Consider the following 25457-nt stretch of genomic DNA (forward strand, 5'->3'; position numbering starts at 1 on the left):
GATCGATTATTTTTGTTATTATTGGATTTAGATAGGATAAAAACAAATATTTTTAATAAAAATATCCTTTAATGAAGAATTTATATAATCCTTCCAAATATATTATATATTATTAATTTTTATGAAAATTTATAGATCAATATATTCAAAAAATATTTTAATTTACTTAGAAATAAAAATCTTCAATATTTTTTTTTTTTTAAAAGTTCACCGTTACTATCACACTAAAATGTTTTATTTCAAACTTCCTGCTCTTTACAATATGCAGTTTATTAATCATTTTTTTAAATATTACTAATTACACTATATCATTTGAAAAATAAAATATATATAAATATATAAATTCTTGAAAACACATGAGCTTATAAATGCGCTCTTCTTCTCTTCCATTTTACACATTCCTTGTAGCATACTGTGTTCTTTGATCCCTTTTTTCTTTAATCGAACTCTTTCAATTATTTTTCTCGGCTTCTTTCATCTTTAGAATGTCATAATCACCTCACTGCGATCATCTTCTTATGAGGAATTGTTGTTTGGTTTATGAGAAAATTAGTATCCCCGTGTGCACTCTTATTGATCCTCTATTTAAAGGCTCACACCACTTGACCCAATTCTAATTTTTATTCATTATTTAGTGGGAAAATGAAAAAAAGAGAATTTTTTTGAATTTGGGTCGTGTCTTTTTTTTCTTCTATTTTTATGTTTTTTAATAGTAGGATATTTTTCTTCATTTGTTCAGTAACCAAACGGGAGAGAAGTTTATTCCGTTGATAGGCTTGGAAAATGCTAGGGACTGTCGTGCAATGGGAAAGGGTTAGAATGAGAAAACAAAAGATGGGAAGGGGTTAATATTATATATCGACCTCTTATCAGGTCTAATCCACCCCCAGGCCGATTAAGGAATTCTGTCATATATATTTATACTATACAATGATTGCAACAAACGATTAAAATGTCATAACATATAATATAAACTTATATTATCATGCCTTATCCATAACACCAAACAGGCACTAAATAGACTTGAAATATTATTAATTATTCTGTTATAAACTTTACTCCTTTCCTGATCAACTTAAAAAAAATAAAAATTACATTGGTTTGTTTTTTGGCTCGGCCCTAGTTGTGAAATGCTTTTATTTTGATACATTGAGAAATTGAACACACAACTTCATCACTACCCACATTCCTCACCAGTCACCATAACCCTAGTGGCTTAAATTGATAAAAATCTTTTTAGGAAAAGAAACCTGTTTTAGCAATTTCCTGTAATCTATACTTCGTTAAAAAATTTTGTATATAGTCATACAAAGAGGTTAGCTTGGATAAAGTATACAGTAGTGCAGTACACAAAAGCGTCACAAACATAAGAGAAAGTTTATAGAGAATTATTATTTGACTGCTTGATTAATTAATGCCTTATTATCCTTTTAACTAAATAACTAATCACTATTCACAGTATAATATATAAAAGGAATGCTAACAATACATTTTTTTCGATATACTTTTTTATTATTGTGTGAAATTTCATGCTGACCACATTAATTAATTTGGACCCGCATAAAATTTCGAATGTCAAAAAGTATGTTTTTAACATTTCTCTTATACATAATCACAATAAATATTAAGCATTTTTTATGTTTTTTATTTCACTTTGAGTACTTAATTAAATAAGACTAATGTATAATCTAAAGACTACTACTTTATACACAAATGTTTTGACATGCACGTGATCTATTTATCTTTTATAAAAATATGAAAGGAGAGTATATAAAGGAGTTTTGAAATCTCTCAAATAACTTACCTAAGTACGATAACCGAATAATTTTTATGTTAAGATTTATGTTTTCAAAGAATCATTCATTAAATAATTGTTTTTTTTAGATTCAAAATTTTAAAACGTGGCAAAAATAACTGATATATTCAAAGATTATCAAAACACAAATGGGCACAATATGACAAAATTATGTATCAGAAATAGATACAAAACAAGCACAATTGATGTATGCACTTGCAGTTAGCGTATCAATGCAATTAAATCAAGCTTTTATCCAATATATTTTATAAGAACTAGTTCTCACGAAAAAAAAAAAAAAACATTTTATAATGGAAAAACTCAGACCCCCAGAAAAAGGGGGAAATTATTTCCTTGACTTTATTAACTGAGCCCTACAACTTATCACACAATCTTTTTTCATAACTATATATCAGCAACAATGCCAAATTACAAAGAAACAGAAGAACCTATCCAGTAATGCTTTGGGAAGTTTTACTGGAAAACCGTACATGCATATTGTACATAATATATATTATGTTGTATAACCTTCACCCTTATCTTCAAACATAAACTTATTAATTCTCCAAGGTGAACAAATATCAAGTGTGCTTACCATTTCTCGAAAGAGATTCTATGATCCAATTATTGCTGCTGCTAGAGCTTCCATTTTGTCCACTCTTTGGACCAAAAGATGTCTCTTCAGTATGAGTAACGTGGCTTTCTTTATTGAATAGTGATGTTATGGCAGCTGCAACTGCAACCCTGAACTTAGGATCCGAGGCAATTGCAGAAACATTATCAGCTACCAGATAATTAGGTTCTTCTGCTTTCAAAACCTTCTCATGATCCACTGGTCTAATAAGGCTCTGAAAGTTGTTCATTGCAAGAGTACTATTTATACCACTCTGGTGTTTATTTTGCATCCAAGGAAAACGCTGTTGTGCTGTCACATTGGAGGAGCTACCACTATGAAAACGGAGTGGCTCATGGATATTATTACTAGTGAGATCAAGAACAATCCCTTTGGTGGGGTCATTAGGGTTCATGCTTCTAATATTGGAAGATGGATCTAAAGGGTGATGCTGCTGGAAGCTTTTGTAAGGAAAAGAAGGTTGGGTGAAACTTGATGTGTTATCTGAATCTAGCAACGTAAAAGAAGCACCTGCAGAAGCTGTAGAAGCCATAGCAGTTGCACCCACAGGAAGTGGATGATTATGTGTTCCTTCATAGGTAGTGATTAGTATCGACATGTCATCCATGCACCTTTGCACCTAAACATATGGTAAATATTTTTGTCATGTTGCAGTATTGCAGAAATAAAATTACAAATGAGACTCACATAAAAGGAGAGAAAAAAAAAGAGTGGTGGGACTTACCTCTTTTTTATATGTGTAAAAAAATTATTTCTCTCATATAAAATAAGATAAATATAACCCTAAATATATATATATATATATATATAGAGGTAGGATCTTTTGACACGGGTGTCAAATTTTAATTTTGACACCTCATTTGAGAGCCGTTAGATCAAAAAAGATCAATGGTGTCACATGCTTGCAAATCAGAGTCGTTGATCTTTTTTGATCTAACGACTCTCAGATGAGGTGTCAAAATTGAAATTTGACACTGGTATCAAAGGATCCTACCTCATATATATATATATATATATATATATATATATATATATATATAGAATTATTTTACACCAGTATAAGTTATACTTTAGATTAGGATCATTTTACACCAGTGTAAGTTATACTCTTAATCTTGTCCGTGGATTCCACTTATGTCTAAAGGCTCTAATTTTTTAGTAATGTGTGAGCCATTAGATACAAGTGGATCAATGATTAAGATTGAGCGTAAGACTTCTAACTTTTACACATCGGTATAAGAATATCCTGCCCGGTATAAATTTAGTTGTCACACGTAATAATTTAGTTGAAAAAAATAAATAAATCCAGGATTGATTTCAAACTATTAATACGACTGAAATAAAGAGTGCACAATTTTTTTTTTACCTGTTTCCTAACGGGGCATCCTGGGGCTACAGTGCAACGATAATATGCTCGTGGGCAAGGATTTCCTTTTGCAATTTTTTGGCCATATTTTCTCCATTGGCACCCATCATTCATCTATATATATATCACAAAAAACTTGATATATTAGCTCTTAATATATATAATTAATGTTAATGAAATCATAAACCAATCTTGATGGGTACAGAGATACATAGATTGAAGTTGAAGTTGAACTCACTTTGGCGTCCTCACATCTAGCTCTGACTGAAACCCTAGCTTTTCTATTATGAGGGGAAGAAGCAGCATGCGTATTAATACCAGACAAGTCATGAGTCCTTCGTAACTTGTTATTCTGCGCTGATGCAAAACTTGATAGTTCTTCTTCTTTATTTACCTCCTTTTCTTGTTGACTTGTGCTTGTCCTCAACCTTAGTGATAAACTCAATTCATTATCGTTAATACTATTATCATCAGTACTTTTTCTTGGGGATGGAGATGCTTGAATTTTGTTATCAAAGATCTCAGGAATCGTCGGTGGTGGTCCTTCACTGCTCGTGTTTGCGTTATCTTGAAGTGAGAGATCCTATATATGAGATCTACTATTAGATAATTTAAAATAAGGATCAAAATACGATGAAGATTAATTAGATTATAAAGGAAAAATAAAAAAAATTAAAACAAAATCGGATTTACCTTTCTTTTATTGTTCTCTTGATCAATGACAGCAAATTTCATTTGTAGATCACAGTAGTCTTTCATTGTTTGTTCCATCACTTTCCTCAGATCTTTATTTTCCTCTTTTACGCGATCCATCTCCATTTGTAAAACATTCAACTGCTTGAAAATCATACACTTTTAAATGACTTCTAAACAAGTAGCATATATATCACATACAAGCAATTAGAAGTTTATATATATCAAGATTTGTGCTTCAAGAGTTAACACATATCTTGTATATATAAAAGCAATAATAGCCAACATGAGAAGAAATTAAGAGGGAAAGGACATCATATATGACAATAATACAATTTTAATTAACTGTTGGTAATTTTCACAAACAACATTATCATCAACAAAGAGAGTAATGGGGATGATTTTGTGTTGTTCCATCAATGAAAATTTTACCTCACGTGCATTGTTGTTCTCTTGCAACGATATTTCAGGTACTGATGCATGATCTTCTATTTCATGATCAGTTGTGGCGTCTGTAGCTTCTTCCTTATCCTGTATCTGTGTCGTCATTTCTTCCACGTCCTCTTCTTCTTGCCCATCTGAATTTGCTTCTTCTTTTCGATTATTGGCATGATCTATATGCAAAGAGAGACCAATTTCTATCTTTGTGTGTTCTTCTCCTCTTCCCATTGAGGACAAGGTTGAGAACTGAAGAATCTCTCTCTTTGTCCTCTCTGTAGATATAAATGCTACTTTTGAGGCACCAAAGTCAATTCCCTCGTCTCAAAGAAGTACTCTTATGCACACAAAGGACGCATCTAAGATTTGACTTTTATTGGGTTCTTAATGAGAAGTCTCAATTCCCAATTAAATTAATAAGTTTACTAGTATTTTTATTTTATTTTAATAAATATATAGGGCAGTGGGAACTCTACAATTTCATAATGAGAGCCCTCACAATGACCAAAAGACAAGAATAACCATAGTTAGGATGTTATTAGTCTCATTCGAATAGTAATGGGTCATTGATCCCTTTACTTACCCTTTTGAGTAACTAGGAAACAAATCAAGGTTTTAAATCACCGGCCAATACACTAAATGATGATAAATCAGTTGACGCATTATGAGAGTGAGGTAAGCGCATGTGTTTGATCTTTCTCAATACTCTATTTAGGAAAGTTTAAAACCTTAATCCTAGATCTGTCAAAATCTCCACACACAAAAATTGCCTTTGCGGAGGATACCTTAGTTTATCCAAAAAAAAATCTCCAACCACTGTGCAAAAAAAAAATAAAGAGCGGGCCTAGCGGAATCATCACTTCAATCGTTTGACATTATTAGCATTAAACATAGGCATTTTCATACTATTAGACTACTTAATTAACCCGTCTAACAAATTGTTTAATAGATGCCATCGTGCTCTAGCCCCACACACTAGAAAATAATACTAACTTTTCTTCGTTAACTTTAGGGCGCATGCACGTGCCTAGTTAGAAGAGGTTGATGATCTTCAATAGTCCGTGCAATTGCACTTTCCTAGCACAAAATGCAGCATGCTTAACGTTACTTTGTTTGTCAAGGCATATATATAATTAACATACAAATATAGGGCATGAACAACATTTGTTATTTTGTAGTGGACAAAGAACCTGAGTATTGAAATTTGAAGGGGGCACTCGTGTATGTGTCTGCTAATGGAGAAACAGGGTTCACCTAAATAAATTTTTAAGCGGAACTAGATTAAAAAACTAGTACGACTTGGATGATTAAATAGAGTTAATTTTGACATCATTGATCTGCTATCATGGAGTATGAGCCCCGTACGAAATCTCATACGAATAAAAGAAAACCTTTGGGAGAGATCTTGAATTTGTCTAACTACAAGACCTCACAAAGCCCAAAAATATCTCAACTTGTGTGTCTATGATCTTGTTATACACTTGCATTTTTATTTTTTATTTTTTTAATTATCCTCTTGATCCATTACCTTCCACGATACATGTATTTTAATAATCACCAATTAAAAAAATAAAGCCTGATTTGTCTTAGTAAACGCTGGCAATTGCATAAATGAATATAATTGGTTATTGAATTTGGTCCAAGGTTCCCTCAAGCTCTTGCTCTAATTACTAAAGCTTCTGTTGTCATTTTTCCTTTTTTCTAGGTCTAGTTTTATGTTTTACATTTCGTAGCAGCCGAAGAATGTTGCTTGGTTGCAGATGTCATTTTTTTATATATACCATGTGGTACAGAAGCAATTTGCCGCAACTCGCGGTGCAAAAGTTACACAAACTATTTCTATTTCATATGGATAAAGATAATGATCTGACATATGGCACATTAGATTGGCAATAATAATAATAATAATAATAATAATAATAATTATTATTATTATTATTATTATTATTATTTCTGTCATAGACGTTTCAAGATTCACGTCAAGACTCGGTATTATATGCTGAAGTCAACATGAGAAAAATATTTTATTTTTCATGGATATAATATGTGAACAAGTAGGTGAACCTAATGCACATGAGAATTGGCTGCGGCGCCGCTTGCTGCCTAATGGTGTAAACCCATGTGGTACCAAAGGTTAATAAGCTATTATTCAGTATATTATTGGTATTACTTAATGAAACTTAATTTGGTTCATTAATTTAACAATTTCTCTTTGATGGTGTTTGCAATATATATCTCTCTATTTTACAATTTGATAGTCCCCACTCCCCTTCATGATTTAATGCACTTGCCACAACGCCCCTCTGCATGTATAGCGCGCCTAACTATTCAAATCTAGGCATAACTTTAATAATAATATATGTTCAAAATGTGACTCGTATTTATGTGCTTAATCTTTTACAGAGAATGTATTTTAATACAAGAACATTCAAATCTCTATAATCTTGTGAATCTAAGTGTGTAAATGAGGTGTAGTACATAGTTGAAGCAAAATATATGAAGATTTTTTTTTTGTTTTATTTATTATTTATGGATTTGATGATAATTATATTATTTAGAATATTGATATTTTTCCTTATTTTTTTAGGAATTTTATCTTAATAAGATTTTTTTTTTTGAAAATTTTATATTTTTTTAAAAGATAGTTACCTAATTAAGATTCATTTTCAATTTTTAATAATCTTTTAGGGCCTTATGTAATTTAGATTTTTGCATAATTGGTAATTGATATTTCATTTCCTTTAGAAAGTATTTAAAACCTAAGTCGGAGGAATACTCGTCTATAGAAGAGCCATTAGCTGGTTTAGGGAAGTACCTGCCAAGAACAGTAGTACAATTGATTTATCAATCAAAAGAGTGCCTTGCCAAGAGGATACTCTTTGATTATCATACATTTGATTCAAAGAACTAAGGGGCGTTTGTTTCGGGACTTCTCTCAAGTTTGATGGGTAAGTGATTCATGGATTCTGATAATACCACGTTTGTTTCGCTGATTCATGGAATATATCCCCCTAAGTGAGTTCCCCATCTTTCGCGGATTGCATGTGATTTATGTCAAAAAACACTGTTGAAGATAGCTTCTTGGCGGGTGGTATTGTGGGAAAAATTTGGAGAAGTAAAAAAGTTGAATAATTGGGTGACTAATTTGCCCCTCAATAAGTTTGTAAAAATAAAAGGGTTATTTAGTCGGAGGGTTATCTTGTAATTTTACTAAATTTACCCATTAATATTTTATCTTCAACCAAACACACATTCAAGAATTTCACATAATTTTCCTGGTAAATTTTTACTCAACCAAATAACTTTTTTTACATTTTCTTACCAAACTCACTTTCCAACCACTTCCCTATTAATTACATTTTCCTACTATTCAAAATATTTCTCATCAATCAAACGCCCCCTGAGTAAAATAATGTACGAGGAGTTAGAGATATTGCGGGGCCATTGACTATATTTTTCTTACTATCGCATGTTTATACATGGAATGATGGAATCAATCTCTACTGATGGATTTGTTAATTTTCATGAATGTTTTGAAGTAGAAAAGTAATCTTTTAAATCATTTTCTTCAAGTGCCTCGTCCTTTTTATCTGGTCATTTAGCTAACCAATTAAGTTTTACTTTTTTCGGTTGCCTTTTATAGGCTATTACGTGTAAATTCCAGAAAAGGTGACGCGGACAGTGGCTCAGCAGTAATGTGCATTTAAATGGAGTGAAGTGCTTATCTTGTAGTGGGAAGAGGCCCCATTGGGCCTGAATAAGGCCCACGGACCATTAACATTGATGTTGCTGGCCTGTTAAGTATAAGTTTTCTAAAAGTTGTTTTATTTTGTTAATTTGTTTTTATTACTCCTATATATAAACATGTCACGTGACGTCCACAGAGAGGGCAGGTTGGGACTTGGGAGTACATTAGCCTTTATTTGTATAAGTTTGGTAATTAAATTAGAATGAAGAATTCCTTATAGAGGAACTTCTGGTGAAGTGAAATAGCTAAATTTTGAATTTGAAAGAAATATTTAGAGGGCTTTAAAATTCCTTATAGATTGAAAGAAATCAATAAATATTATTCCCATCTTAAAATAACAGTTATATATGCGTTTAGAAGATGTCAATTGTGTGTAGCATGTGGAAATAACTTGACATGGTTTGAGGACTGTGCGCTTGAGTGAGTTAAGTACTTAGTTGCCTTTGGTTTATGTCGACTCTTTGTTTGAGTAGAAGGGTTGACTGACATGGGAGACTCTACACTGGAACTGCTGCTTTCGACTCCTTCCACCTTACTGCATTCATGCCTGTGCTTTTGCCACGTGTCAGCATTCTGTCATTCTAGCTGGGCGGCCCAGCGAGAATGGTTGACCATTCAGACGCTGACACGTGTCCAGTCCATTCCCGCTTGTCAGACAAGCGGGATTCAGGCGTGACATTTTGGTAATTTTTTTTTTCAGAAGTGACAATCAGGTAAAATTTTGCCTAAAAAGAGGCAATATGGTCATTGTCCCTTAATTTCACCAAAAAAATAAAAAATAAAAATCTCAACAGATATATAATAAAGGGTTTGTCAAATCTTCCGTCACTGGACTAATTTTCCATCATGCCACACAGATAATAAATGATAGGGTCCACTTGTTGTTTTGAAAAAACAAAAAATAAATAAAAAAGCAAGACAATTCTTCAATGTCCTTTCACATAACATTTATTTTTCCTTATAATAAAACCTGTTTAAATTAATTTATTTTATATTTAACATGACTTATGGTTAAGATTTAATTTAAAAAATTAGAATTTTTAAAATCAATGTAATCGGAATACGTATTCAGACTTATTTATTTAAATGTGCTATAAATGACACTAAATAAAAAATATCAATTTTAATTCCCATACATCATACTAGTTTTTATTTTTAATTAATTTTTTTCTCTCTTTATAAACAAGCATATCTTTTCCATTATTTATTACCGTAAAAGATTCACATAAAATTACTATAATAAATAAAGATTAAATTAAAAAAGATTGTCATATATAATAATAAAAAAAGATAATATTCTAAACTAACACATAATACTTTTTTTTTTGGTACATAACTAATACATAATACTAATTTCTTATATATACTTTTTTTAAAATATTTCTATTATCCGGTTCATTGTTTAGGCGAATTCCTCTTTCAAGAGATTCACTTCTCAAATCTCGAACTTGCATTCTTCATCTTATGTGACCTTTAGCTATGCCAACACAACACAACACATTGTTGGTATTTATTTTATGGGTTATATTTATTTAATTTTATACGAGAGAAATAATTTTCCTACACACATAAAAAGAGGTGAGTTTCATCACTCTTTTTCTCTCTCTTCTTACCCGTGAGTCCTACTTATAATTTTATTTCTATAACATGAAATAATTATTTTCTTACAACATAAAAAAGTATTTCTCTTATTCTATATACTTCGTTATATTACAACCTTAACGAAAAATATTCAATCAAAAACAAATAATAATAAAATCGAAATTTATTTAATCACGAAAAGTAGAAAATTAAGTAAAAATAAAAAACTTGGCATAAAAGAGAAGAATGAATGTACTCTAGCGGTGCAGTGGCGAGGGTTTTATAGAGCGGTGAAGTGTATAGGAGTAAGAACTAAGCTGACACCAATGGGGAGCACTGCGGTGGAGAAGACGGAGGAGGACCTCCGCAACGAGATCGATGAGCTTATTCGCCAACAGCGTGAGGTCATCTCTCTCTCTCTCACTCACTCTACACACACAATAGATATGTATATATATGTTCGATTCTTATGGTTATTAATTTTGTAGATAACGGAGAGGCTTCGAGATCCGCGAGGGCTTCGCAGAGGTGCCTTGTCAGCTCCTGCTCTCCGCGCCAATGGTCTTCGCCAACGACCCTTTCTTCGTCCTGTTAGTCTTTTTACCTTCCTCTCTCTCTCTCTTTCCCTTCTTTAGGGTTTTACTCGCTATGCTCCCATTTTCTTCTCTACCTTCACTTTACCATTTTACTCGCTATGCTGAAGTTGGAAAGATAAATAACCTGGATTTGACTTTAAACAAAAAAAAAAAAATTGAGTTTAGGATATTGATCAATATAATTTATTATTCAGGGAGACAGGAATGATTCTGAAGATCAACCCCCTGCCAAACGTCGACTTTCTTCTGCTGTGGTTAAGGTGCTTCCTTTTCCATATCATTTTTACTAATTAATGTCTGCTCATTTTTATTAGGTTTTTTAATCTGACTACTCATTGTTGATAATTGACGAGAATATAATTGGGGTGGGGTTCTAAATTCAAATGTAGTGTGCATAATCTTTTAATTCAAAAAAACTAGTGGTGTCATGCCTGCCCCTTTCCCTGTTGTTTCCTGAACCCTCCCCCGAAAAGGGGAAATTGGAGCTTGTTTTTAACTGAATCTCCGTTTGTGAATGAAGGTTGATGAGGGGGAGTTGACTGAAGATGCTGGTGCAGGACAGGATGTAAATATACAGGATTCAAACGGCGAAGGTGTTAATGGGACTGGAGCAGTGGACCAGAGTGATAGGAAGCCTTTAAATTCTCACCAAAGTGGATGGTCTAGGAGAGATAGCAATCAAAGAACTTCAATGGTGGTAAATGCAAATGTATTACCTTCTAGATGATTGTTGGCTTAAATTTGTATACCTAACACTATAGCTTGTTATTCATGTCAGGCTTCTGAGATTCCTACCACAGAACTTGTTCCAAGGGTATTGCCAAAGAATGAGGATCCGAGCTTGGTTAATAGGAACAAAAGAATGCTGGGTCAGCTTTTGGGAACTCTGGAGGTATTTTGGATTAGTTACTTGGTTTTAAACACATTAGTAGTGCCATCTTATAAGCTCAATTCAGTAATTGATTTACTCTGTCTCTCTCATTAGTTGTTTTCCATCTTCAAGTTTCTGCCTGACAATGTTTATAGTGTCATTTTTAATGTTCTTATTAGTGCTTCTCCTGTTTGTAAACAGGTTTATCTGATTTGATCATCATTGCTATTTGTTACTATTATTATTTCCATATTTTTTATATATTTCTTTTACTCTGAGCTCATCCAGAAATTCAGAAAGGAAGACTTGCAACTCTCAGGAACAGAGGCATATATGCGAAGATCTAATTCTTTGCAAAGAGTAAGTTCATGTCCATTATTATGTGAAGAGTCTTCATATTGAAGAAGTGGGTTGTTAAGTTTCAGTACCTAAATATAAGACACTTACTTCAAACAAATTTAGTCAATCCACCTTGTGTAAGGTTATGTAGAATCATAAACTATACCTTTGTTGATAAATTTATTCAGGGCCATTATCTTCAGTAATCTTGATATTATATGTGATCTTTTGTAAAGACTCACTGAAACATTTTGATATTGCATTATTTTGCATTTTTTTAAATACCCATTTGGCATAGATAGATTTTATTATGCAACAGTTGTAAATTAAAAATAAGGGCTTCTTGTTAATATTAATTAATCATATGGGGGCATAGAATACATTTCCACCTTTTCTTAAGCCAACCATTTTCATTGATACTTGATAGCCAGGGCATATCTAAGTGTTATCATATGTAAATCAGTTTTCTTAAACTATGCATTCTTTTCATGTTTCTCTTTATTTCTGTGCATATGCATGAGATTTAAATGTCTGGGAATATTTCCTTTTGTCCCTAGATTTTTGGGCCTACTTGCAGTTTCCCTCCTATTATTATAAATGACACGTTGTGCCCTAAATCCTAATCTAGTGACATTATGTCAATTTTCATCTAGCCTTTCCAAATTGGCTATCAAAGTTGCCGATCAAAGACAGCGTATGATATTCAGATGACTGGTGGTTGGGATTACACATGCCAATCAATTGGATGGACACGTTTGATAAGATCCAAAGTCCACACAATGCTGTTACAAGTTCTCTTAGTGGCAAACGTGTTCATTCATATTGCCTTGATATGTGTACCCACCAAAGGTATGTGGATTATCATGTACAGTCAGTTGTAGAATAAACCTTGTGCCAATTTGGATGGACAAGGTGAAAATTGACAAAATAGTGATTAGATTGGGTGCAATGAATCATTTTTAAATTGGACTTATGATTAATGTGGCAAAGTGAAATATCCCGTTTGCTATAATGCTTGCGAAGTTCTATGATCACCTCCTTGTCAAGCACTGAATTTGTCTTGCCACTTTGTCCTCTCTCTCTCTCTCTTCTTTTCTCTCTCTCCCTCATGGTAACATCCATAGCTCAATAATAATCTCAAATACCTTGGAACTCTTTCCTAGGCTGAGCAAAGAGCACGTGAAGAAAGTGAAAGGCTTAGGCAAGAAGAGCGTGAACAGATTGCGGAAAAACGGAGGAGAGACTTGGTTGGCTTTCAATCGATAACTATTATTTGCTATTCAGAACAGACAACAACGTTTCGTTTTGATCCTCATTAACAAATTTTTTTACATATATTTTTTGTTTTCCAATTACGACCAGACTCTTAGGGCACGTGTGGCCGCTAAGACAGAAGAAAAGAAATTGGAGTTGCTGTTTCTTCGGTGGAGTGAGCATCATAAAAGACTAAGCAATTTTATAAGGTTTGTCCCCTTCAACTGTAAACTTATGAGGCAAGAGTCTTCTCATGAGAAATCGTTTGCTATCACGTCAACAGCTGGAGATTTATTATATCTGACATCATATCATGCTCTGCTCTGCAGGTTATTTTTAATTTTGGTCGAAAAGTGTCCATATTCACATTTTATTGAGACGAAGATAAGTTTCTGTTCATGTGCATTGTAGTTTGAAGCAACTTGATGACTGGATGTTTCCTGCTAATTGCAGGAATTTAGGTAGACATATGATTGTTTTTCTTTAATCCTTTTGGGCTCTTCTTTGATTGAAAGTGGCATGTATTTTTGCAGGACTAAAGCAGAGCCTCCAATATATTATTTGCCGAACAAGCCCTTGGATGAAGATGCTATGTCACTTGAGAAGCGCAAAGAAGAGGTTTGATCTTTGGAACTTGAAGAAATGAAGAGACTGTCAAACTTAGACATTTAATCTCTTTTGGTCTTCGTCTTATATGTCATTTTGACCTTGATGGACATCCATCAAGCATTCGCCTAGCAAAATCTCAAATATTGATGTTGTTTTTTGTTTTTACATGGATGTTTATTAATTCATACTCTCTAAAGCACGGGATTCAACAGTATTGGCTTTTAAAATGCATCTTATTTTTTCATATAATATCCATCTCTTTAATTTGCAGGCTTTCCTAGAATGGAAGAATGCAAGAAGAGAGGAAGTGTCTGAGTATCAGAAACAGGTTGGGGAGCAGTATCTTGCCAATGTTGAGAAGGACTTGGAGAGATGGCAGAATGCAAGGAACGCAAGGAAAGTAAACAATGACCAGAATTTACAGGAAACTATGGACAAAGAATTGGACACTCATAGGCTTGAGCATGGTCCGAAGAAAAGAAAGATCCCCGGCGGAAGCAATAATGAAGATGATGATGATGTGGAAGATATAAATGTTGGAGAGGATGACATGATGGATGATGAATTAGAAGATGATTCTGGTAAAAGGGTTGATGAAACAACTAAGATGGAAGCAGATAACACCAGTGCAGATCCTGCTGCTGATGCTGTTGACGGGAAGTGATGGCTTCCCAGAACACAATTTTCGATTATTCTACCAGATATTTGTGTTTTGTAGTTTATCCCTTGGTACGCTAGGCTTCTATATTTGAACTTATTGCCTTGGTGATTTCTGTATTCAAATGAACTTTTTTACTTGTTCTCTTTGTTTTGCTGCCCTTTGGAGAATCAGTAATGCACAATATCTGTTTGGTTTGTGCCCATAACGAGCAAACTTTGCATAAATTCACCCCATTTCAATTTACGTGAATTTTTATCTTGCATTTATTTTTCCTTTGTTTATTAACTTCACAGAAGGGTTAGTCCTCATTGGCAATGAATCACTCCCGTCTCCCCACAAGGCGAACCTTAATCGGATGTCCCAATTCAAATGGACAGTGTAGGTTCTTGACTAAAAAGGTTGGCATCAAATATGTTTTGCTCTGATTTTAAAGACAGTTGTTTGTCTCCGTAATAAATTGCTTACATGAACTGGGTGCGTTTGTTGGCTGAAAAGCCAAATAAATAGACTAGTCCGGTATGTGTGGTTTGTGTTGAACTTAATAATTATAATACTAATTAAATATCCATTATACATAGAACACGCCTTCCCCTCTTCACGTATACCCCCTACACATTATGCAAACCATTGCCTTAAGAAAGAAGTCATTCATTATTTTGTTTAACATATATCGTCAATGACAAAAATAAAATAAAATCAATTAGAATACAGAAACATTATTTGCATATTTTTCGAGAAAGTGCCGAGCTGTGTTGCTTTTTAGAACACAGGAAGAAAAAGAGAACTTTCCAACGAGCAAACATGGAGAAAGAGAATCCAAAGGATGTTTCCAACCATCTGGTTTGAAACAAGCAAACTAAGCTTGTAACTTGTCGTTTCATTGATGTTGTTTTCGGGTATATTATCTCATATCATTTTGTTTAATAATGTCAATACCATTGCTCCTTCCTTTTGGATGTTAGAATGTCCAGCTAGCTTTCGGGAACTACTTCCACTTTTCAGTCTTCTTTTGCCTCTAGATTCTTCACGGTACACTACTGGAACCAATCTTTAACTCCCTTTTTCATCCATTTTTGGGTTGCACTTACAGACTTATTATTTTCACCCTTATGTAAGACACCAGCCTTTTAGCGCTGGTTAGGGCAAATGCGTGAACCAACGTGGTGGGATCGATATTGGTCCATCTTTTTTTCTTGTGACATGAAAAGGAAAAGCCAAAAAAGCTTTTGCTAAAAAGGCGCCACATTTTTTGTTTCACTTTTACGACTTAACTGTCATTTAATTGGTTGTTTGAGCTAAAACACTTGTTGCTTTATAAGGAATATTTGGGTAAAGTGATATAACTCAATATCTCAGTGCTTCGCTTCTAGCTATAAAAATGTTTTTTTTTCCCTTCTTTTGGTTATAATATTCTTAGTCAGGTTTTAATGGTATTATTTTCTTGTTCATCTGTCCATCCTCACTTTGTGGGTAGAGCCGGTAAAACGGGTTTGGATTGCCCGCAAAACAGGATAGGGCAAAGTGAATTTTACAATCCATTTTCAAAAGCGGAGAGGGATGGGATGGACGGACTCGTTTTTTAATGAGTTGATGATGAATTAGTATAAAATATGTTCGAGCTCAGCCGAATTTTTCTGCCCACTTTCAAAAATAGAATAGGATGAGCTAGCTCATTTTTTGACAAATTGATGGCAAGACAGGATAAGCCATCCACTTTGCCACCTTTGTTTGTGGGTCATCATCATATTAGAAACGTTCCTCTTCCAACCAGTAGTAACAGTACTAATTCGGATCCTGCCTAATTTTTTCTCTGAATAGTAAAAGAATGAATCTATTCAAGGGTTTTCTTAGTGAGAAAGAAAGGTGTGAAGTGGTTGGTGCCTTCTTCTTGAGTCTTTTGGTTAGTTTGCTTTAAATAATTGAATAACGTGACCCACTTGGGAGAACTTTGAGCTACGGTCAGATATTTGAGAAACGTAATAATCAAATTGATGTTGAAAATAACCAAAATAACCGAGTGTTTTAGTCACGTTGTCCCTAAATCAAAATGGTAGACCCCCCCCCCCCCCCCCCCCCCCCCGGTTTTACATAGAAAAATACGTAATTCAGGGTTTCTAGGTTAATTAAGTATTTTAATTTGCTTGAGTACGCATATACACGTGATCGTTACAATGCTTAGAAACCTAACTTCTCGTTTCTCTTCTTAAGCATATATGTGTCACGTGGGTTTAGGAAGAGTTCATCGCGGGAAATCACCATCAATAATAGGTTAAGTTACACCAATTGTAGAAAGTGGATCTAACATCACATCTCAATTTAAAATCTTAAGACATTGAGTTCATGGATCCATTCACTTTACTTAGCCCATTACCAACCAACATAAAACTCATCATACTTGAATACTATAACGATCACCTTCTCAGTTGTGAAACCCACCATTGATATGCTCATTTTTCAAGTGAGTACCAAGCCCAAAGTACTCAACCCGCCAATCACCATGTCAGCCCGAACCCAACTCGACTCTAATACCATTGTCAGCCGGTCCAAGAGGGGCCCATGGCAGAAGATCGCTATCAATGAGTTAAGCTACACCAATTGTAGGAAGTGGGTTCTCAACCCAAAATCTTTAAGCGTCGGGTTCATGAATTTATCCACTTCATTTAGTCTATTACTAACTAATGTGAGATTCATCACACTTAAATACTCTAATGTTTCTCCGTGAGAACACGCTTTGTGGGTGTGATGTACACTAAGAAGTGTAAATTTATTTTGTGAGGAATTTGAAATTTGTGTTCTTATGCAATCGAAGGTAGCAAAACAGCCCTTGTTAAACATGAAACGTGGTTTAGTTGGTGAATTAAGTTCTATAAGTGCAAATTTTATCTGTGATAGGAGCTCAAAACTTAGTAGAAGTACTTTTTTTGGTAACATAGTAGAATTACTTTTTTTTTTTGGTAATATAGTAGAAGTACTTTATCACCATGGTTAAGCCAACAAATGAATGGATATTAGTTTCACATTTTAAAAATATAAAGTATACCTAGTGATTTTTCTTTTTTCTTTTTCCTTTTTTAAAAATGGTGTCTATGATCACATATACAAGAATATGAATAAAAAATGTTTATGGGTAAAAAAATGATAATGACCAATTTAGCGTTCTTTTAAAATAGGGATTTTAGTGAATTTTATATAGAGATTTCTATATATATATATATATAAAAAACGTCTCTCAATTTTTAATTTTCAATTGTAATGGAATATTTAACTGAATTTAACATAATTAAGTGCTAACAATAACTACCAATATGTTGTAGAAATAAATCTTGAGCCTGTGTTAAAAATAATAATTTTTATGGTAAGAAAAGTGTAGTACAATCAATTAATGATAAAAATAAAATATTATTTTAATACCCGAAAGATACATTCTTTATTAATTTAGTCCCTTAGAAATAAATTTTATCAATTTAGTTTTTAAACCGTAAAACTTCCACTATTTCATCTCTCCATCTATGAGTTAAATGGTGTTAGTTTTGTTGTTAATTTGTAATGTTGAAAATAATGTCTCTGTGACTCTAATACATTCAGTTTTCAAATTCGTGCAGAAGTGAGGTTAAGATCGTTGATCCTTCTTGGAATTTAGCTAAAAATGGGACTCGCCATGATGTGTATGTTAACTAAACATGAGACTGTGTGTCTGTGTATCATTTCTTAGTCCTATAATCCCTACAAGTTAGTGAAGTAATCACACCATCAAATATTAGTCATCCTCTGAGTGAAAAGTAATTTAATCTCTTATAGCAGCATTAGTTGAGATAATATATTGCAAAAATTTAAAAATTTAAAAAACCTTATTCATTAATAATCACAATTGAAAAATTTGCTTGTAAAAGCTGCAGGGACGAAGATGGGGTTTTGCAAACCATGGTGTCGCGAGGAAATTTTAGAAACATACTTAAATTTCACAACTATAAGATTAATAGCGTTAAAAATAAAAATGGAATTATCAAAATACCAAAATTTCTCTTCTAATTAACTAGTTATTGTTACAAAAAGCATTGCAGCCCAAGTTTGCGATGCGCTCCATTTACAATATTTTTAGCTCAAATTATTGGAACCCCACAAATTCGAAGAAGTTATGTTGTCCAGCTGGCTCGAACATCTTCCATACCGAACACCCAACAATGAAAATATTACATGTCAGTTAATATACTTTTATTTCTGTCAAATTTTTTTTCTCTCATCTGATGTGTAAGGCTCTCATTCATGAGATGCAATGAATCTAAGTACAGCAGTAGTACTCAAAAATTATTCGGAGATTATAAATTCATCAGCATTCATTTCACAACGGCACGTCAGTTACTATTTCTACAGTTAAATTTAGGTTTAGATATTTTTTATTTTAAATGACATAAATTATATTATTTTAAAAGAGAAAAAGATATAAAAAATAAAAATTATGGGAAAAAAGTGAATGATTTTTTTTAATTTAAATTTAAAATAAAAAATATTATTTTATGTCTATCTTTCTCTGAAAATAACATAACTTTTTATCATTTAAAATGACAAATTCTTCTTTCAAAGATGATAACCTAAAATTTATATAAATGGCAATAAAATTAACGGTGAAAATATTCGTAGCACGTCACGTGCATTAATGGTTACGTTAAAAATATGTTATAATTTCTCTATTTATTATGTGGACATTAATTTCAAAAGTTGTTTGTAGGATTTTACTCATACATGGAAAATGGTATTACTTTAATTTTCGGATAAAACAGTTATTGAATAAGAAAAATAGAGGATTATTAGTCTTAAATACAAGAATGTTTTGTGCTAGAACACAAACTTCACATGACAGATATGACAATGTCCTCTGGCTGCGAATATCTCAACAGAAATAATACCAACAAAAATAAAGTCTGACAGCAAGAAGAAATAATATATGAAAGTGAAGATTGTGCATTGAATGGTAGTAAAAATTCACTCCTGTTCTTATGATCTTATCTAATTTGTTACTTTAAAAAAGAAAAAAAAAACACTCTGGTAATTTGAGTGTGTCGATGCTGTTGTTTGATCTTATATAATTTTTTATATTTTAGAAATTAAAAATTAAAACAAAAAATAAAAACAACTAATATATATTTAATAAATTTGATTCTAAAAATAAAAAGCAGTTATAATCTTTATTTTTATTTTTATAAAATAGAACTCATCAAATGATTTTTTTTTTCAAGTCAAATTTTGAACGAGTATTGTAATCTTAAATCAATTCTTTAAGTACAATTTTTTAATAGGAATTACTTGATTCATGTAATAAAAAGAAAAATTCTCTTATCTTAAGAGATAAAGTCCATCAATTTAATAATAAAAAAAGAAAAATATCTATCTTTTTTAAAGGACATAATCTTATATTATTTTAGATCCTAATCATTGATTTTCGTTCATCAACAGTTATAATCTATTGGATCAAATTTAATGGGCCAAATTTATTATTAATTAATTAATAATTTTGATCCAATAAATTATAATCGTTAATAGACAGAAATTAACAGGATCTAAAATAATAAAAATGATACCATTTAAAATAACAGATATTATTTAAAAGAAAAAAAGAAAGACATATTTTTTGATCCGAGAAAACAATCCCGCGGAACATGAAAGTATAATTTTTCTTTTTTAATACTATTTTATCCTTTTAAGCAAGAAAAATCGTTGTCAAATCAAAACCCATCTCCATTTTCTCTCCATCGGAGCTCTCGCTCTCTCTCTCTCTCAACACATTCTAATAGCTAGAAATACACACACAGAGACAAAGTAGAAGAAGAAGAAACCAAACCCAATCCAGAGAGTGAGAGAGAGAGAGAGAAATGACCACAAGAGATAACCCACAACAACCAAACGGCGAGCGTAGACAAAGGCCACCGGCACCACCACCACAACCACAACCACAAGCACCACCTTCTTCCAATGGTTACCATCAACAACGGCAACATCAACAGCAGCACCGCCCGTACTGTCCAACGACACCGTCTCGTTCGTCTTCGTCGGCGTCATTCAAAGGGTGCTGTTGCTGTCTCTTCCTGCTATTCGTATTCCTAGCACTTCTGGTGCTAGCGGTGGTGCTGATTATCATCCTCGCCGTGAAGCCCAAGAAGCCACAGTTCGATCTTCAGCAAGTTGGGGTTCAGTATGTGGGTATCATACCCTCCAACGACCCAACCGTCACCGTCACGGGAACCGCCGCATCACTCTCACTCACCATTCGGCTACTCTTCACGGCCGTTAACCCTAACAAGGTGGGGATCAAGTACGGCGAGTCCAGGTTCACCGTTATGTACCGTGGGATCCCGTTGGGGAAAGCTTCCGTTCCCGGGTTCTACCAAGAAGCTCACAGCGTAAGACAGGTGGTGGCCACCATTGCCGTCGATCGGGTCAATTTGCTTCAGGCGGATGCCGCCGATTTGATCAGAGACGCTTCCCTCAACGACCGAGTCGAGCTTCGAGTCTTGGGCGATGTTGGTGCTAAGATCCGGATCATGAACTTCGATTCTCCTGGTGTTCAGGTACTACTCTCACTTTTTTTTTTTATATGGGCATTCCGTTTTTCGATTCAATTTTTCATTTTTTCAAATTGGGTCTTCTTGGAATCTTGTATTTTTAGAGGTAGAACTTTCCCCATTTAGCTTAGTTCGCATTTTGACATTTGCTTACAAATTAAGCTTAAATTTTCGTTGTGGATTTCACTTTGATTTTCATATGGGATTATGGGTTGTTGTTCAGATAGAGAGAGAGAGAGAGAATGAGTGTGGCGGAGGGTGGCTCCACCTTCTGTCGCACTCTGCTTTTTCTTTACTTCTCTTCTTTGTCTTTTTTATTTTATTTTTTCTGGCTAACGTGCGCTGCGGAGGTCGTTGGTATACTTAGTACAATACAATCAGTACCACATTGCCTGTGATAACGTGTGCCGAAAGTTATTTTTGTTTTAGTTTGTAAAGGATAAATAATATATTAATATTTTAAGAACCTTTTTTTATTATTTTATATAAAATTTATCTTGAAGAATCCAAGACCTTCTTGACTCGCCCCATCCCTTCTGATTTGATGCTTTTTTTTTAGTACATTTTTGCAGTTTACCGTTTCATCACTTTCACATTCAAATATTTTTGGGTACGTCTTGCAGTGTGTTCCTTTCCTCTTTTGTGTTTTGCCCCTCTTCCTTTTGGTTTTTGGTTTATTTCTGTACCTCCTGTACCATGGTGCCTCTGTGTGAAAAGAATTTTTTAAGGGGGGATTTTTGGGTCTTATCAATTTTATTTTATTTTATTTTTAAGTTTTATAGGTTTTCACTGATTTGAGTCATATCATACAGAAATATTTCTTTTCTCTGTTAGTTATTAAAATTATTATTGCTAGTCCATAAAATCGAATTCGGTGCTTTTATTTTAAAAAATTAACTATCTGTTTCTGTTCAGTGCTTTTGTTTCGCGTTCTTTTATACATTTGTCTGGATACCATGTTGAGACATTCCAATAGCCTCACTGTTGCGGGCTAGTGGAATTGTTCTCACCTTCGTTTGTGGACTTTTCTTTGATTTTTTGGGGGCATGACTACAGTGAAATCCTTGATTTCAAGGGTTCACATATTGTTTTAAAAATGTTTTACTAAATAGGGGGTGGAATGGGAATTCGGGATCCAAAAAATTTTGGGAGTGGAAAAATTGATTGGTAGGGCCCAACTTCAGCCAATAACCAATGATTAGAAAGTGCAAAGAAAGTGATAAAATTGCTAGGTCTCTCCAGATTCCAGAGTACCAACTGTAATAATTAAAACCGGACCGATTCGACCGGTTCATATGAGAACAGGGTAAATCGGTCTAGTTGAAGCAATGGACCGGTCATACATCAGAACTGGTGTGACTCGGCCGATTTTCATAAAAATTGGTGACTCAGTCGGTTAACCGGTGACCCGGCCCGGTCAAAAAAAAAAATCCAAAATTTTGTTTTTTAAAAAAAAAAAATCATAATAGCCATATTTGAATAATTTTTTGCTTGTTGACTTACATAAGTTATTTACCTACAACACTAATATTATCTCAATTACGTACTATGCATAAAATTTTGAATTAATTTATAGTTAGAATTGTCCTTTTCTGAGCCTAAAGTCCCGTATCACGATCATTATATTTTTGTTTGATTTTTTATTTGATAATAATATGTGATTTATTATTTTTTGTATTAAACTATTTGAAATTTTTATCCTTTTTTTTTAGATATTTGAGTATGTTTATAATTTTTTAATATAATTGTAAAATTACATATAATTACCGAGTCATGCGGTTGAATCAGTTACTCACTGTTTGAATCAGTGACCCACTGAAGTTCGACCGGTTTTAATAACATTGTTACCAACCACTACAACATGGTATCAACATCCTTTGCTACCAGCTGAAGCTCAATAATGTTCATTGTGATGTCTGTCCTCGATGGCTTTTTTTTTTTCCCTCCCAAAATTTTTGCTGTTTAATTTTTTTTTTTTTTATTTACAAAAAAGTGAATGCGGAGATTGCAATTTTTTTGGGTTTCAACTAGGGTGATGGGTATTAGACCGTTAAACGTTAGATCAAACGAATACGTATATATATATATATATATATATATATATATATATATATATATATATATATATATATATATATATATATATATATATATATATATTTTGATAGTTAACTAATACATATTTTGATCTGCACACCCACCCCTCGTCAAAATTTAATATTCATGTTAGAATAGACCAAAAACGAAGATTGCAAATGTCAAACACTACTGTCATCTCTTTTTTTCTTTTTAGGCCAAGAAAAGTCTTCAGCATGTGACTACACTTTTTGTGGGGCACATGGGGTGGGTGTGGGATCATCCTTCTGTGTCCATATTCTGCTAGTGTGAGCATATGCCTCTCCCCCTTTAACTCCTTCCTTCCCCTTCTCCTTTTTTGGATTGTAAGCAATGAAACTGTGTTTTGGTGCACTGCCAGTGTATGGTTGGTATTTTTTTAATAATCTTTTTGAAAAAATGCTAAAATAAACTAGTAACACTAAATTACTCCAACTTGTTTTTTTTTTCTTCTCCTCTTTCTTCAGTCTTCTTTATAGTAACCAATGTTTCCATTAAGCTCGTTTTTAACAATAGATTAACGATTATGAACTCAATTGAACAGGTCTCCGTGGATTGTGCTATAGCGATCAGTCCAAAAAAGCAATCTCTGACTTACAAGCAGTGTGGATTCGACGGATTGAGTGTTTAATGAGGGATAGTCATATCATTCTTGTTGACTGTATCAATGTCCTTATTTTCCACTCAATTTCTCATTTGACTCTCATTTCTTCAATTAATTTAAGGAAGAAATGAGGAAGGATAAGAGTGAGAGAAAATTTGGGTGGGGTATAAGATCGAATTTAGAATGGTTATCAAGGGAGTCACAAGAAATTATTAAACTGCCAAGTCAAGGAAGAAGGTTTTGGAAAGGATGATATCAAATTGGAGTATTAAACGTTTTCTCCATGAATTTTTCAGAAATTTTTTAATTGGTTACTTCACTTGGAAGGCAAAAATCTGCGGAACAACGTGTAAACTGTAAAGTAAATCCAATGAGTGGGAGAGGCATCTAATGTGCTTTTGTTAATTTGCTCTCTCCCTTTTCCTTCCCTCCCCTTCTACTCTTTTTCACAACTTTTTTTTTCTTTAGGAACGTGCATGTTTGCCCATTTTATTAAGATCTATCTTAGGAACTATTTCTTTCATTTTAAAGTGAATATGAAGAGCCCTTCTGAGGAAAGAAAATAATTTTTGAATCTTGGATTGCACGAGTTTTTGAAATATAATTAAAATCTAAATTTAAAAATTCAATGAATATTAGTTTAATTGATTGGATATTATTTTACTAGTAATATGAAATTAAGTTAAAATATTAAAAAACACGTGTTTGAATTTTTTTTATTTTAAAGAAACTTTAAGATTGGTTTAGTTGATATAAGATTGTTGTAATAGTGATTTTTAAATATTTTACTATGCTTAATATTGTTTAAAGAAATTTAAGCATTAATTTAAGAAATTGAGGATTGTTTTTTTTATAATGTATTACTAGTTGAAGAGAAAAATATTAAATTAATCTGATATAAAAGCTCATAAGAAAGGTATCACAAAATGAGAAAGATTTTGTACAGAAATTGTCTCACTCTTAAAAAGATAAATTGTAGATTAACATGATGTCTTCCATTGGTTAATTTCAAGTTATTATACAAGGCAAGGTATATCAAACTAAACGCTACTTCTATTTTGGTTAATTTCCTCTATACGTATAATTGTACGCCATTAAAACGATTCTTATATCGAAGTTTTGGACGAGAAAGGTTTACCGTGAAAAAGGAAAAGAAAAGAAAATTATGGATGCATTACTCAAAGCAAAATAATGCGTTTCATAAAATTTCCAATAGACATTAAACATGGTTTGTTTCGTCAAATTTATAAGGGTTTTATACGTGTTATGTTGTAGGACATTTTTAGTTTCATGTTACTTTAATATATTTGATGTGAGTCCCACTCAAAAAGAAAAAAGAAAAAAGAAAACAAGGTGAGTCCGATTTGTCATGTGAGAGTAACATCACACTAAGAATGTCATCCAACATGATATGTATAAAACTCAATTTATAATTGCAGTTGAATGAATTTATGTTCCATTTATTTTAAAGTAATTATTATTTTAAAGATTTTAATTTTGTGAAAGTAATGTTCCACTTGATTATAGATAGGGAAAAACTATCCTAATGTTACATGTGATAACTTCCTCTCCTACACACTCTTCAATAACTGTGTC

At 32.9% G+C, this 25457-nt stretch overlaps 3 protein-coding genes across 5 annotated transcripts; 2 read left to right on the plus strand and 1 right to left on the minus strand.

Annotated features, from left to right (window-relative positions):
* Positions 1 to 2376: 2376 nt before the first annotated feature.
* On the minus strand, positions 2377 to 5157 carry LOC133284194 (probable WRKY transcription factor 9). Its single transcript, XM_061481184.1, has 5 exons — positions 4921 to 5157; positions 4489 to 4629; positions 4034 to 4378; positions 3796 to 3909; positions 2377 to 3048 (listed from the first exon to the last, which is right to left on the minus strand). Exons 1-5 carry the CDS (start codon positions 5155 to 5157, stop codon positions 2377 to 2379), a joined length of 1509 nt encoding a protein of 502 aa, XP_061337168.1.
* A 5348-nt stretch (positions 5158 to 10505) lies between these two features.
* LOC133284212 (uncharacterized) lies at positions 10506 to 14812 on the plus strand. Of its 3 annotated transcripts, none has more exons than XM_061481206.1 (10): positions 10506 to 10659; positions 10744 to 10845; positions 11046 to 11111; positions 11372 to 11560; positions 11630 to 11743; positions 12011 to 12082; positions 13225 to 13308; positions 13424 to 13524; positions 13849 to 13933; positions 14196 to 14812. In XM_061481206.1, exons 1-10 carry the CDS (start codon positions 10582 to 10584, stop codon positions 14586 to 14588), a joined length of 1284 nt encoding a protein of 427 aa, XP_061337190.1. In that variant the 5' UTR covers positions 10506 to 10581; the 3' UTR covers positions 14589 to 14812. The 3 variants fall into 3 exon arrangements, with proteins under 3 accessions (XP_061337190.1, XP_061337188.1, XP_061337189.1); XM_061481204.1 differs by having other exon boundaries at positions 11372 to 11548; XM_061481205.1 differs by having other exon boundaries at positions 11372 to 11545.
* A 5500-nt stretch (positions 14813 to 20312) lies between these two features.
* LOC133284237 (uncharacterized) lies at positions 20313 to 24236 on the plus strand. The gene is made up of 2 exons (XM_061481234.1): positions 20313 to 21148; positions 23802 to 24236. Exons 1-2 carry the CDS (start codon positions 20453 to 20455, stop codon positions 23886 to 23888), a joined length of 783 nt encoding a protein of 260 aa, XP_061337218.1. The 5' UTR covers positions 20313 to 20452; the 3' UTR covers positions 23889 to 24236.
* Positions 24237 to 25457: the final 1221 nt, after the last annotated feature.

The sequence above is a fragment of the Gastrolobium bilobum genome, unplaced genomic scaffold (assembly GCF_033153095.1).
Source record: "Gastrolobium bilobum isolate Gb01-03AN ecotype WA unplaced genomic scaffold, APGP_CSIRO_Gbil_v1 utg19911, whole genome shotgun sequence".
In the NCBI taxonomy this organism is placed as follows: domain Eukaryota; kingdom Viridiplantae; phylum Streptophyta; class Magnoliopsida; order Fabales; family Fabaceae; genus Gastrolobium; species Gastrolobium bilobum.

Bases quoted from the DNA above. Each gene is read 5' to 3' on its own strand.
- LOC133284194 (XM_061481184.1), bottom strand. From the start codon at position 5,157: ATGGGAAGAGGAGAAGAACACACAAAGATAGAAATTGGTCTCTCTTTG. The intron at 4,630-4,920 runs GTAAAATTTTCA...ATTTTCAAGCAG, and splicing joins AGAACAACAATGCACGTGAG to TTGAATGTTTTACAAATGGA. The intron at 4,379-4,488 runs GTAAATCCGATT...TCTCATATATAG, and splicing joins AAGAGAACAATAAAAGAAAG to GATCTCTCACTTCAAGATAA.
- LOC133284212 (XM_061481206.1), top strand. From the start codon at position 10,582: ATGGGGAGCACTGCGGTGGAGAAGACGGAGGAGGACCTCCGCAACGAG. The intron at 13,525-13,848 runs GTTTGTCCCCTT...GTATTTTTGCAG, and splicing joins AGACTAAGCAATTTTATAAG to GACTAAAGCAGAGCCTCCAA. The intron at 13,934-14,195 runs GTTTGATCTTTG...TTTAATTTGCAG, and splicing joins TTGAGAAGCGCAAAGAAGAG to GCTTTCCTAGAATGGAAGAA.
- LOC133284237 (XM_061481234.1), top strand. From the start codon at position 20,453: ATGACCACAAGAGATAACCCACAACAACCAAACGGCGAGCGTAGACAA. The intron at 21,149-23,801 runs GTACTACTCTCA...TCAATTGAACAG, and splicing joins TCGATTCTCCTGGTGTTCAG to GTCTCCGTGGATTGTGCTAT.